At 47.2% G+C, this 14,430-nt stretch overlaps 1 protein-coding gene and 1 pseudogene across 1 annotated transcript; one reads left to right on the plus strand and one right to left on the minus strand.

Annotated features, from left to right (window-relative positions):
* Nucleotides 1-1,380: 1,380 nt before the first annotated feature.
* On the plus strand, nucleotides 1,381-3,984 carry LOC136549052 (wall-associated receptor kinase 4-like; annotated as a pseudogene).
* Nucleotides 3,985-6,710: 2,726 nt separating this feature from the next.
* Nucleotides 6,711-7,471, minus strand: LOC136552551 (uncharacterized). The gene has a single exon (XM_066544112.1). The coding sequence runs from the start codon at nucleotides 7,224-7,226 to the stop codon at nucleotides 7,002-7,004; it is 225 nt and encodes a 74-aa protein (XP_066400209.1). The 5' UTR covers nucleotides 7,227-7,471; the 3' UTR covers nucleotides 6,711-7,001.
* Nucleotides 7,472-14,430: the final 6,959 nt, after the last annotated feature.

Raw genomic sequence — 14,430 nt, forward strand, 5'->3', positions numbered from 1 at the left:
CTCAAAACCATCGGATGGACGGTTTACGGGTTTGGGCCTCAAAACCCGGGCGGAGGTTCCGAGGAGGGATGGACGGCACGTGGCGGCATCAGGGAGTTCGCGTCGAGGCGAAGCTACCGATGAGAAGGCGCAGTGGCCGTCGGATCAATATTACACCGGGTTGGACAACAACGCCCTTGGGCTTAGCGGTTCAACTCATTTGTATCCAGTGGCAAAACTGGGAATGTGTAATAGCCCTGTTAAATAGGATGAGGGAGCCTCCATCTCCCTTACCTCCTCCAGTTTTTATTTTCTCCTTTAGGGTTTCTTCCTCTAGTTTGCTTCCATGTATGAGAGAGGTCCACAACTCAAATTGTGACTTGGTTTTGAAGGAATCGGTGGCCGTAACCACCGTATGCCCTCCGGGATTCATGATTTAGTTGTGTTCTTGATGTGATTTTGGTGTTCTTCACGAGCTCCTTTTGTCCCCTCTTGTTTCCCCTCTCGTTTCTTCGTTTTGGGATGGTTTTGGTTCGTTCTTGTTGCCTTAGATCGATCAATGACATGAGTAGAAGCTTTCCACCGAAGGAAATCCACTAATTCCTCACGAGATCGCAGATCCGAGCAATTTAAGTTCTTGACCTATTTTTTGGGGATTCTTCAATTCCTTCGATTCACGGAGTTAGAGTTTGTTTCGGGACATGATCCTTTAAAGGTTGCCTTTCTACTCGCTTGTGAACCCTTGTGCAAAGTTTCAAGTCATTTGGAGTTGATTTGATCAAGTTATGGCTTGATTTGATTTTTCCCGAGAAACTGCTCGTTCATACCGGACGTGTCCGATATGATCTAGGACGTGTCCGATATTTCTCACTTTGGAGTTTTGAGCTGAAATTTGGTGGAGACCTTCCCTTGGTGTCTAAAGAGTTATGGTTAAAATTTCATGATTTTTGGACATCATTTGACGGGGTTTTGGATTTTTCTCTTTTGGTCAGCTTGCTGCTGAAAATACCGGACGTGTCCGAGATCATACCGGACGTGTCCGAAAATACCGGACGTGTCCGATATTTGCAGGAGCAGTGCTGTTTTCTTTTGGGAGTTTGCTCGTTTGGGCTTCGATCTGTGTTCCGTTTGCTCTGTGGTGACCCGCTGTGTTCTGAGGGAGCATCCACCCTTCTCTAGGGTCGTGGTCATCAAGTCTTTCGTATATGCTTTTTGGGGATTGATGTTGGGACAGTGGTCGAAGATTTCGAAAGAAATTTGAGGCTCCCATTCACCCCCCCTCTGGTCGCCGTTTCCGGTCCTTCAACTTCACACTTCAACATTGTGAATGGACATCTCTGTGGTGACAGGTGATCAGTATTTTGCTCCGTGCGTAATCTTTCTTACATCTGTTAAATGGAAATGGATCTTCCGGAGAACAAGCTGGCAGACTTAATTAAAGACAATGAAAAGGCCAAGTGGAGACCAGTCAACAATCACTATATAACTCAATTCACTCAAGATGACATCCAAAGGATCACAAAGAATTATGCCACACCCATTGGGAAAGGGGCTTTTGGAGAATTTTACATAGGGCTTCTTGATAATGGTAGTCTAGTTGCAGTGAAGAAATATATCCAGAAGAACTGTACTGAAGAGTTTGCCAAAGAGTTAATTGTCCATTCTCAGATAAACCATAAGAGTGTAGTCAGGCTATTGGGCTACTGCACAGAAGAAATAGCTTTGATGATTGTCACAGAGTTTATCTCCCGTGGAAACCTCAGTAAACTTCTTCATATCTCTCATGATCCCATTCCATTAGCTACCCGGTTTAGTATTGCTATGGAATGAGCAGAGGCATTGAACTACATGCACTCAATGTATCAACCCATCATTCATGGTGACATCAAGCCTGAAAACATACTTCTAGATGATAAATTGGGTGCAAAATTATCTGATTTTGGAATATCAAGGTTATTATCAATGGACATAACTCAGTACACCATTAATGTCATTGGGAGCAATGGCTATGTGGATCCTGAATTCATTCTTAAGGGGCACATTAATCCAAAGGATGATGTTTACAGTTTTGGAGTTGTTCTTCTAGAATTAATAACTAGGAAGAAAATATGTGAAAACGGGACGTGTACTGATCTCACAAAAAACTTCATGAAGGCTGTTGAAAAGGGTAAAAAGATAAGAGAGATGCTTGATACTGAAATTTTGAATGCTGATTGGAAAATTTTGAATAAAGTTGGAAAGCTTGTAGCTGATTGCCTCAAAAGGAACCTCAATGAACGCCCTGATATGAAAGATGTTGTACAGCGTCTTCACAAGCTTAGAAAATCATACCATGATCAAGGGAAGGGAAAAACTACTCAATGGTCATTATGGGGAGAACAGAAAGTCAACCAGGACAATATAACCACTGCCAACTCAAACTCTGCATTGCTTTACAAGGTGGGCAGTTTGGACATCTTCAATTGGACTGCACGCAGCAAAGCCACCAGGAATGTCTCTCCAACACTAATATCACTTCACGGTTACTTGCTCAAGTGTCGAGCAAGGATTGATAAAAATTAAAGAAGGGCGTTCCACCAAAAATAGATCATAATACCATCGAACGCCTGGAAGGATCACTTCATGGTTACTGAGAACTTCACAACAGCGCCACCTATATCGGCTGCAACGTCAACAGGTGGCGCTGTTGTGCAAGGAAGATTTGGAACAATACAAGTTGGCGACAAGAACAAATGTCGGAAGTCAGCAAGTTTAGTTTTAGTTTTAGTTTAAGCTTTTGGTCTCCGCTGGGGAACCCTGGCTAGGCTTCCCTGCATGTGTCGTTTTTAAGTTTGTTTCTCAGTTGTTTTCTCGCTTTTAAGTTAGTTCTCAGTTGTTTTTCTTTGCCCAGGAGGGCGTCTAGTCGGGTAGGTGGCCTTAGCGCCACAGTCGTGGGGGCTTTTGGCCTCCAACATTTGTTTTTGTAATCCGCTTTCATTTTTCGTTTCCTCGTCTAATAAAATTCTAGCAAATCTCTTGCTGCCTTTCTAAAAAAAACACTAACAACGCCAAATCTAGAAACACTAACGCTGTTCAAAATGGAGGAGCTGGGGCCAATTTTTAGAAGTGGCAATATTATTAGTAGAGGCAACTATTTTGAAACTTACAGGGGGTATATTCACTATCTTGGCGATGATAAATGTCCAGTTGCAGTTACGAGATCAATAACAAAGAGTGTTGGACATCATTCTGTAATTGTAAAAGAACTTTACTTTCAAGCCTCAACTCAGTCACGTGAACATTCTCAGGCTCATTGGTTATCACTTAGATAATGATATCCTTGTTCTGGTCTTTTACTTTGCGTCGTCCAAGGGTAGCCTCGAGGGCATTCTTCATGGCATCAACAGGATGCCTCTCAGTTTGGATGTACGTCTAAATATTGCTGCAGGAATAGCAAGTGGTCTAGCTTATATGCATTCAATGAACCCATTGGCGGGTCTGCATGGTGATCTTAATCTAGATAATATACTTCTAGATGATTACTGGGGACCAAAGATCTCAGGCTTTGGTTTATCTAGATTGATTTCCCAAGATGCTGCCCATGTCATTGGTGATAGGAGATATATAGATCCAGTGTATCTGCAGACTGGCCGGTTAACCATTAGATCTGATGTTTTCAGTTTCGGGATTGTGCTGTTAGAACTCCTTACAAGGAGAAAACACTCGGTTCCCGACAGTAATTGGTTGCTCCAGGATTTTCTTGATGCTTACAGAAATAAGAAAGTGATCCAGCTTGTTGATCCAGAAATTGCAATAGCAGAAAACATGGAGCTTCTTTACAGTATCATAGAAATAGTCATGCAATGCCTAAATCCTGATATTGATCAAAGTCCATTGATGATATATGTGGCAAAGTGTCTCCTGGACACGTTGAAGAGACCTCAGGGCAAACAAATAGAGTGTGATTCACTGCTGAGCAGGGGCGGAGGCAAGTATTTGGCAAGGCTTGGCCTCCGCCATTTCTAAAACATGTATAAAATACTGAATATGTGTATTATATATAGCAGTAAATATATGAGCCGTGTACTAACTGTTAACACCACTCTGAATATAACTATCCGTTTTTTGAGGCGAATATAACTATCCGTTTGCTTCCTGAACACTGTACATTCTTATACAGCATCCATCCCTTTTCTATGTCAGTGTCGTTACTGAATCGGTGTGGCAACCTCTGAAAAGAACAGCGTCGGTATGGTGTCTGGCAGAACCGCAGAAGGCGCACAGGGCACCCATGCATCAGTCCTCTGCCATGCATGATGCATCATTGAAAACAGTCTGTCCGTTACTGCTCACCAGTCACCACCAGTACGCATTTTGGCACACATGGTTTGCCCCGCAAAATCTTCCATATTCTGCAACCTTCTCTGGCGATGTTGAGTTGCCGACCCATGAAGCTCTCCAGCCGGCCGACGGTTTCAGCTCGCTCGCTCGCTCGCTCGCTGCTGACCAGTGACACCAGCACTGCCAGGTGCCAGGCCCCCGTGTGCGGTGTGCCCATCAACGGCTCGCCCAACCGCCCTCCTCCTCACGTCCCGGCGACCCATCCACTTCATGTCCGCGCTCGAACTTGGCAAGCGCCGACGCCTTCACCGACCATGCTTGCCGTTGCCGATCGTCGTGCCCACGCCGGCAGGGACTGGCTCCACCGTGCAAGCGAGGCCACTGGATGGCGCACCTGAAATCAGCATGCAACTTGCAAGTTGCAACGGAGCGCCTTTTGGCCTGCCAACCGCACGGGTCTGCCTCTGACACGCCACCAACTAAGGGTCAACTAAGGGGGCCTCTTTGGTTCACGGGAAAAGCAAAGGAAAATTAAAGGAATAAAAAGTTCCTATGGTCTTTTTCACTGTAGACACGTTTGGAACAAAGGAATAAATGGTTACGTTTCCTTTGGAACGGCGAGCGATCCACTACTTTTTGGAGGAAAAAAACAGTCACGCTGAGCCGATGGAATTTTTCCTGTGGCGCTTGCGTGCGGCTCACGGGCTAATCAAGCTCATGATGACGGGTGCTGCAGTTTACAGTAACCATTGATTAGACAAGCTCGCTGTGAAGATGCATGCATCTCTATTTTTTTATTATCTACATGTAATGATTAGACAAAAGTAAGTGGTTGCATCATACGTCTATGTAGCACATTTTTAGGATACTACACCTGCTACTAAGTAGTTAGCTCTTATTTACTCTAAACAACTATTCTTACCGCAAACCAATAGATTCCTATGTTATTAGTATTCCTATGTTCCAAACACCAATTTCTATAAAAATCATAGTATTTTTTCAATCCTCTATTTTACACCTCTATTCCTTTCCTATTCATGTATTTTCTCCGATTCCTCCGACGTTTTACATTCTCCGAAACAGGCCTTAACTGACCAGTCCAATTCGGCGTTCGGCAGCCGTTTCTGTGTGCCGCCCAAGTCAAAACCGACCAGACCCGCGCGCCCGGGCGGTTCGGTTGTCCGGAGCCCCAGCTCCCAACTGTCCGTCGCCCGGCCGTCGCGCTGGCGCGCGCGCTTCGGCCTGCCGCCGTGCCGCCTGATTCGTCCGCCCGCCCATGGCAGCGGGGGCCGGGCACCACCACCTCGCGCGGCGCGGAGTCATCGTTCGCGGCTGGCGGTACCGGCCATCCGGCGGGCTGGGCTGGCTGTGTTCACTGCGTGCCAGGGTGCACCGCCGTACGAAGTAGGTCCTGTTCGTGTTTTCTTAAACTCGACTTATTCCGTATCTTTTTTTTTTTTTAGTATTTTTCTCTCACAAATTTCTTCGAACGGAGCGTAGTAGCATTGACCTTGACAGCTGTGCAGCAGCAGCGGATGCTCCTGTAGTCCTGTTGGAGGGCCGATGGAATAAAAACAAAAGTTGTTTGGTAGCGGAGGCCCGCTCGGCGCCCGCGTCAATTTAAGTGATCTCGCATGGGGTAGTTATTGCTGATCAATTGGAGCGGTTGGGGACGGAGTTAGCAAAACCCTTGCCTTTTAATTTCCTTGCTGATGAAAGTCTGAAACTTTCAGGAGTTCAGATTCAGGAAAATAAATAAAAGGTCTGAAACTTTCAGAACCGTGTACTTGTTTATTTATTGAAAAAAAATGTCATTTCGAAATAAAGGCATTGTTTAGATTAGGGTTAGAAATCAGTATTTGTAGCACTTTCGTTTGTATTTGACAATTATTGTCCAATCATGGCCTAACTAGGCTCAAAAGATTCGTCTCGTAATTTATAATCAAACTGTGTAATTAGTTATTTTTTTATCTACATTTAACACTCTAGGTATGTGTTCAAAGATTTGATGTGATGGAAAGAGAGTAAAAAACCTTGCAATCTAAACAAGGCCAAAGTAGGAGTATCTGCCAAGGTTGTTCATTCAGGTATAGGACGTTCATGCCTTCATGATATGGAGAGAGAATGAGACTATGAGAGACCAGAAAATCAGAAATGTGTGATCGCTGAACGCTGACCAAGCGGAGAAAGGCGATCTGAACACTGACCAAGCGGAGAAATGTGTGATCGCTGAATGCTGATCAAGCGGAGAAAAGCATCTCCCCCATGGCATCTCAAAGACGTCCAAAAACCCATCCGACTATTCTACAAGATGAAAACACAGCAGATGGAAAGAGCAAAATGCAATTCGTGTACAAGATTAATTCATTTCAGAAGAAAAAAATCTTTCTATGCTTCACGACGACGAGGAGGATCACTAGTGTGCTGGTCGTCAGATGGATGACAGGATGACACAAAATTAATTCATTTCATGACTCCCATTCCATATTTACACGCATGCACTGGCAAACTGCCATTACAACAATCTGCAAACCCCAGCATAGTGAATAATGAAGCAGCAACAAAAAAAAACTAATAGTCGCGAGCAAGATGACCCAATCAAGAACAACAGATCGCTAGCTCATCACTACACCTCGCAAGCCGCGGAAGAAGGCGCTCGATCCGGTAGTACCACCATACCATTACCAGTGCTCGATCGGGAATCAGTAGAGCCTGTAGTGGCGGTAGGACTTGAGCATAGCGCCGCAGAAGGTGCAGATGATGGCGCGCCAGGTGCGGCGGTGCACGGTGAGCAGGTAGCAGACCCTAGTGGCGGTCTCCATGTCCGCCACGCTGGCGCACCCGCCGCAGCGCGAGCAGATCCCCGCCGCCGGCTTGCTGCTCCGCACCTTCCGCCGCTGGTCCACCAGGAAGCAGAAGAACACCATCGCTCGCTCCTCCTGGCTCCTTGGCCGGCTAGCTAGATCGCTCTCCAACAACCACTCTTCTGCTTGCGTGTTGCGCCGCGCGCGCTTGTATGTATATATAGCGGCAGGTGGCAATAATGCGGCGCGAGGCTTGCAAGCAACGGGCTAGCTAACTTTCGGTGGCGAACTAGGGAGGCTGGTGTGAGTGAGGTCAGCAATGGCGAGCAGCAGCCAGCAGGCGGCAGTAAGCAAATGCTGCGTGATGCGGCGGGGGCGAACTAGCGAAGGAGGTTGGTAGGGGATTTGAGGCGAGGCATATGGACCGCATTGATGGCCGGCAGGAGGTTGGGGTGGGGCGGGGGTGGTAGAGGGGTAGGCGTGGGGTAGGGGAGGAGGCGTTAATGGCTTGCCGAGTGCCGGCCGGCCGACCATGGCGCGTACGCTTGTACTGTACACTTGTTTCCGCAACGGTAGCGCTCTGCTGTCCTGCTGTGCACAGCAAGGCTGGGCACCAGTAGTGACCAGTGTCCGCGTGAGCAAGGCCGAACTGCCGAGTGCCGAGAGTTCGTGTGGCGGGAGAGGGAGTCCGGCAGACGGAGCGCGTGTCCACCCAAAAATGTCAAAAAGTTCTAAAGTACTTATCACATCGAATGTTCATGGCCTGTGCATGGAACATTAAATGTAGACGAAAAAAACTAATTGCACAGTTTGGTGGAAAATTACGAGATGAATGTTTTAAGCCTAATTAGTCCATATTTGAACACTCATTGCCAAATAAAAACAAAAGTGCTACAGAAACCCAAAATTCCAACTTCCTGAAACTAAACACGCTCGGAGTGTAGTTTTTCAGAAGGTGAAACCGTGCAAGCCAGGACGCCAAGACTCTCAGCGCTGAAGGAGAGGGCACACATTTTTTCCCCCCGGAGTTTATCCGGAAAGAAATTGAGATTCACACCAATTTTAAGTGAAACATTACGGCATTGTTCTTCAGCACTACTTAAGCAGTAATTTTCCAACGAAGAAATAATATTTCTCTCTTAGAATAAATCAGCATCAGCCAAATTTTAGTGAAACGATCAGGCCATTTGTATTTATATGCGCGAGATTGCAGACTCCAGCCCTCCGGCAAAGAAAGGAAGGAACGGGCGTTAAGGACATGTTTGCTTGCTCTGTCACGCATTTCCGCTTTGGCGCCCAGCGACAACCTCAGGCCAACAAAATATTAAGTCTAGAAATTTTTATCTAGATGAAGGTGCGAAGCAGGTTTCTAGAAGCAAACGGCACTTAGGGCCCGTTCCGGACTGTTTCACGCCAGAAATCATTCCGCTGCTATGTAAATTAACAAAGGAACAGTGCAGCTGATAATTATTCCCACGTAACCGAACGGGCTCTTAAAAGTGCAGGGCCTGTTCGCTGACTTTAATGGTTAGAATCTACAATATTTTTCTCTCACAATAAAATAGCTTCAGCCGGCTTTAATATCAGCCGAACAGGCCCGTAGGCCCTATTTGGATATAGTCGGATTCGCATCAATCCACATATGTTGAGCTGGATTAGAGTAAAACTTAAACTAAATTCTATCTAAATTCACATTAACTCATATGGATTGAAGTGAATTCGACGAGGTTCAAACAAAGCCGGAATAGGACTAGAAATAACATGAGGAACATGATGTGCTCGCTTGCGAGAAGGATATGCTGCAGCAGGAATAGCCGGGTGCTGGGATCTTCCACCGCCACGGCCTTTAATGGCCATCCTAATGCCGCCTCCATTTCGCACAACCGTCGCACGGACCATATGCAGTTACGCGCGTGGAAGTAGGGAAAAGCAAGACTTCCTTGCGAAGCAAGCGACGCGAGAGTCAAGCGGGATTTAAATGATGTCGATTACAGTTGGTTCTCGTACAAAATGTGACGGAACTGCCGCCTAAGCGCATGTTTAGTTTAGTGAATTTGGGAATTTAGGTTACCGCAGCACTTTCATTTTTATTTGACAATTAGTGTTCAATCATGGACTAATTAGGCTCAAAACGTTCGTCTCGTAATTTCTAACTAAACTGTGCAATTAGTTTTTTTTTCGTCTACATTTAATGTTCCATGCACGTATCGCAAGATTCGATGTGATAGGTACTGTAGCACCTTTTGAGAATTTAGGGTTGGAACTAAACACGCTGCTAATTAATCCCCTCCAACGAAACGTGAGTTAAGTGTGCTTTTTTAGTGTAGACTAGAATTCTAGTAAGAAAAAGTGAGCCTTTATTCTCTCACAAGAAATCAACATTAGCAGCAGCATTAGCCAAATTTTATCAAAACGAACAAGACCCAAATATTCTACTATCCATGATCCATAAGCCAGCTTATATAAGGCCCCGTTCGCTGGTCTAAAACTTGGCTGAAACTGGCTGAAAAATACTGTTCCAGTTAAATTGTTGGGAGAGAAAAATACTGTTCCTGGCTGAAAAAAGAAGCCGAACAATGCCATGTTTAGTTCCCCTCCAAAACGCCAAATTTTTCAAGATTCCCCGTCACATCGAATCTTTGGACGCATGTATGAAGCATTAAATATAAATAAAAAATAAAATTAATTACACAGTTTAGACGAAATCCACGAGACGAATCATTTAAGCCTAATTAGACTATGATCGGACACTAATTATCAAATAACAACGAAAACGCTACAGTAGCGTTTTGCCAAAAAAATTGGGAACTAAACTGGGCCCAAGTCAAATATGGGCTAAGCCGAACATGACCTAAGCCACAAGCATAAACAAAAAGGCCCTTCTTGTGTTGAAATACTAAATTTCTTGTGTTGGATCTTCAACACGAAGTGAACGGCACGGCACGAATTATCTCCATCTTACTTGGTATTTTTACTAATCACATGTAGAAATTCTTACAAATTAGAAACATCTTGACTTCCATATACCACCAGTCATCACTGAATTTGTGCAGGTGCTTTATTCCTTCTATTACCATGCATTGGAACCAGTTATCTGTGTAGTTTTCCACCTTCTAATTCCGGGCCATAAGGGTGTCTGCAGTGGTGATGTCGATTTCGACGGCTGAGATGGACATGATTAGCTGTGGGCCTAAACATCATAATTAATTAATCAGAGCATTTTTCACCTCCAGCGGCTTCCGGTTCGCCATCAGTGTAAAAAAAGCTGCATGCGGCCATCACATATTGGCTCCCACCGGCTTCGCGCTAGCGCCAAACAAATCGATAGCGATTCACTTTTTACCTGTTTTCTCACCTCCACGTCAGTCCGAGCGTGCTTCCGAACCTATCCCGTCGACAATGGAGACGACTGTTAGGGACACCTTAAGTAGCCCCTGACCATATTCTCATGGTGTGCCGTCTACATATGGGTACTCGTATTTTTCTGGATTTATTTCAGAATTTAATGGCGCTATTCTTTCAGTGATAGACGACATGCCCGTCGACACGAGGCGTCTGTAGTGACTTCGTCAATCTTGAGATTTATTTGTTCAACTCAGTTCTTCGTTGATGCTCATATAGGTAGGATGTACGTACGTGTGTTTATAAAGGTGAATGTGCGCTGAGTATGTAATAGTCTGTGTCAATAACTGGATCTCGCAAAATAAAAATAAAAATAAAAAATAAAGATGTGGTAGAAAGAGAAAAATGTGAACGAGGAAAACAAATAGGGTGGATCGTCCATGATTGAGGATGGGTAGACGTACACTCTGTACTCAACAATACTAGATTACTAGATCCGACACGGATCGGTGCCTCCATAACTGGTCCGCGTGATGTCACGCCGGCAACTGATTGCAAGTTTGCAACACGTAGCCATCGCACCTTAATTCGGCCATCATAAGCAGACAAAGCCCTAATAAAAATAAAATAAGTAATGGGCCGATCGATCGATCGATCCGTGGTTGGATCGAGTGGCCCAGGCTTTCTCAGACCCCGCTCGTAGGCCTGGGCGTTCGGTAACCGAGACCGATCGATTCGGTTGTTCGGTTTAGGACACAAATTCGGTTCTCTACAAATAGAAACCGATCGATTCTTTGTAAATTTTGGAATCGAGCAAAATCGGTTCCGGTTAGTTTGGTTCGATTCCGGTTCCAACCGAACTAATTGAGGATTTACACGAGCAGCAAAAAAAAAGAATAGAAAAAATAGGAAAAAAAGATTTTTAAAAAAGCACAATGCCGAGATTTTAAAAAATATGAGGATGTGAGGCTGTGAGGGGGTATCATCCACCTTTTATATCTAGGGTTAAGTTGGTATTAGACCTAGGTTGTAAGGTTTATTGGGCTTGTTTGTGAATTTCGGTTCCTTCAGTTATTTCGGTTAACCGAGCCCAGGAACCGAAAGTTAATCAGTTAATTCGGTACCTAAGAACTGAGAACCAAACAGCTAACCGAAATTTTCGATTCTGTTTCTTTCTAGTTCGGTTTTCGGTTCTCGATTATTTTTGCCGAGCCTTACCCGCTCGTTCGTTCGTTCCCTCGGCCAGAAGGAATGTATCTATCGACTGGCCGTCACGTCCTAGTCGCGCCATCATATCTCGTATATTGTATAGATACATAGTGCTGTTTACACGGTCAGGGCCACCGTTGATGTCTACATGGATATGATGCAACTTCTTTACATGGATATGTCTGCAAATCTGCTTTCAGAGCTGGATCAACAGCGGGTGGCATAGCATGACAACACTTAGTGCCGTACATGCACATGCAGAAAATGAAGGAATGACCGTATCGAGGAACTCCTGTGCGCAGCAGCACGCTAACACATGAACACCAGCCAGGAGTTTTGATCTCTAAGTATTATGCCTAGTCTGACTCATGTTATGTTGCCTTGTATTCCCATCAGACAAGCTTGTTCTTATTTCGGTGGCTCATGTTGCCCAAGAGCTCTGAATCTGCATACATCTTGATACCTGCACTTTCTGAATGCCTGAATGTTTGCATACAACTTGATATCTGCATTTTCTGAATGCTTGAATGACTGCATAATCAGGATATATGATTGTTCTTCTGCTCCCTGTGGCTATGCGCAAACTATACTGTAATAGCCTGCTGACGAATCGTCTGAACACTGTTGAATGCCAATGATTTAGAGCTACCACAAAAATAACAAATGATGACTAGACTACACAATTATTCAGACAACTCTACCCACCGCTGGGCCACAGAACGGCCCATCCTACCCGGAAGAGCACGCCAGCCCGGCCCATGTATCCCAACCAACCCAAGAAGGCACAATTCCTTACCGTCCCTTTCTCCGCTGGCTCACTCGCTCTCCCTTCGCTTCTCCCAACGACCAAAACCCTCGCTCCGCCCGCCGGCACCGCCGCACCGGGTTCCGGCGAAGCAGGCACCAAGCAGCATGGTGCTGCTGGAGGAGCTCGTGGAGGAGGTCCTCCTCCGCCTCCCGCCGGCGGATCCCGCGAGCCTCTTCCGCTCCGCCCTCGTCTGCAAGCCCTGGTGCCGCATCATCTCCGACCGCCGCTTCCGCCGACGATTCTCTGAGTTCCACCGCTCGCCCCCAATGCTCGGTCTCCTCTGCAATTTCAGAGACCAAGACGGCGACTATGTCTCGCGCCTCCTCCCCACCTCCTCCGCCTGCCCGCTCCGCGCCGACCACAACTGGCGCGCGCTCGACGCTCGCCACGGCGGGGTCCTCCTCAGCTTGCTCTTGGGTCTCTACCTCGGCGTCTGGGACCCCATCACGGACGGGTGGCACCAACTGCCCCCGGTGTCAGACGTTTGGCAACCGGAGTGCTGGAAACGCCGCCGTGCTCTGTGCTTCCACAGCCAGCGGAGCCTGCGACCACATCGACTGCCGCAGCGGACCCTTCATCGTCGTTGCCGTGGGATGCAGCTCCCATGAGATGTGCTTGTGCGTTTACTCATCGGACTCCAGCTCCTGGAGTGAGCTAACCTATGTCCCTGGGACACGCTAGGTCCATTTGGTGCCCGCTGCCCTTGTGGGGAACGCACTCTACTTTGTGATTGATGCCAGCAGTAGGACTCTTCGGTATGATTTGGCTACACGGGAAACATCTGTAATTCCCCTGCCAACTAGGTCAATTTGGCGCAATACTATGCTCATGACGATGGAGAATGGTGGGCTGGGAGCTGCAACTGCTAGATTGATCTCCATCAGTTGGCTCAACGGTTAATTGGACCCTTGATCCATGCCCTAATCGGGAGCGTCTAACTGTTCTCCTGGCTGATGGCCCCCGTCGTGCAGCACTATAAAGAGGAAGGTGGGGGCCGGGGCGCAAGGTACAAAGTTCATTGCTGCTGCTAGATCCCCACCGAGTCTAATTCAGACCGATCGAGAAGGGTGTGCTATGAGCGACTGGGAAGCACCATCGCCTTTGCCGCCGCCACTGGACGGCACCTTCATGTCGCTGCTACCTAGAGGTTTTAATAAGGTATTGTCTAAGTCAAGTTCTACCCGCTAGATCTGCACCTAGAGGTTTTATCAGTTCTATCAATGGTATCAGATCCAGGTCTTCTAGGGTGTAGATCTAGAAAGGGGGGCTCACAAGAGCTCATCCACCACTGTAACCACCGCTGTCGTGCGGGAAGAAGACCGCGCCTGCCGCTTCAATGGCGCGCGGGAAGAGAGCCGCACAGCACCGTCGCTACTTTTTCTCTGTGCGCGCGCGGACTCCGGCATAAGGGCACCACCATGAGACCATTCGACGGAGCCGCGTGATGGACGCATGAGAGCTCCGATGAAGGGATCCACAACGGCGCCACCATCTTCCTCCTCAGAAAGAAGGAGGTGATTCGATTCGATTCGATTCGGATGAAACCCTAACCCTAACCCTAACCCAGCAATAGAAGTCGGAGTGCGAGAGGGGGCCTACATGGGCTCTCCTCACTGCCGGCGCTACCGTCGTTTGAGCGGGAACGAAGTCACCACCACCGTGCGGGCAAAGACCCGAGCCGCCGGCCGAGGAGGTCACGTCCATCGCGTGGCCCTCCGCCTCGAGCTCAGGGGTCAAGGGCAACATCGCAAGGCCGCTCGACAGGCGGCGCGTTCAGCCTCAGGCGAGCACTGCTTGCCGACGAGGGGCTCCATGGTGGCGCCACCACTTCTTCCCTGGCCTCCATGGTTCAATTGCGATCGACGTAGAGAGAGAAAGGGGTGAAGCGAATGAAGTTAGGGTTTCGGGGAGAGCCGACCGTGGGCGGTTTTGATCCACCGAGATGGCCGAACAACGGTCCGATTACGA

The sequence above is a fragment of the Miscanthus floridulus genome, chromosome 4, assembly GCF_019320115.1.
Source record: "Miscanthus floridulus cultivar M001 chromosome 4, ASM1932011v1, whole genome shotgun sequence".
NCBI lineage: Eukaryota > Viridiplantae > Streptophyta > Magnoliopsida > Poales > Poaceae > Miscanthus > Miscanthus floridulus.

Bases quoted from the DNA above. Each gene is read 5' to 3' on its own strand.
- LOC136552551 (XM_066544112.1), bottom strand. From the start codon at position 7,226: ATGGTGTTCTTCTGCTTCCTGGTGGACCAGCGGCGGAAGGTGCGGAGC.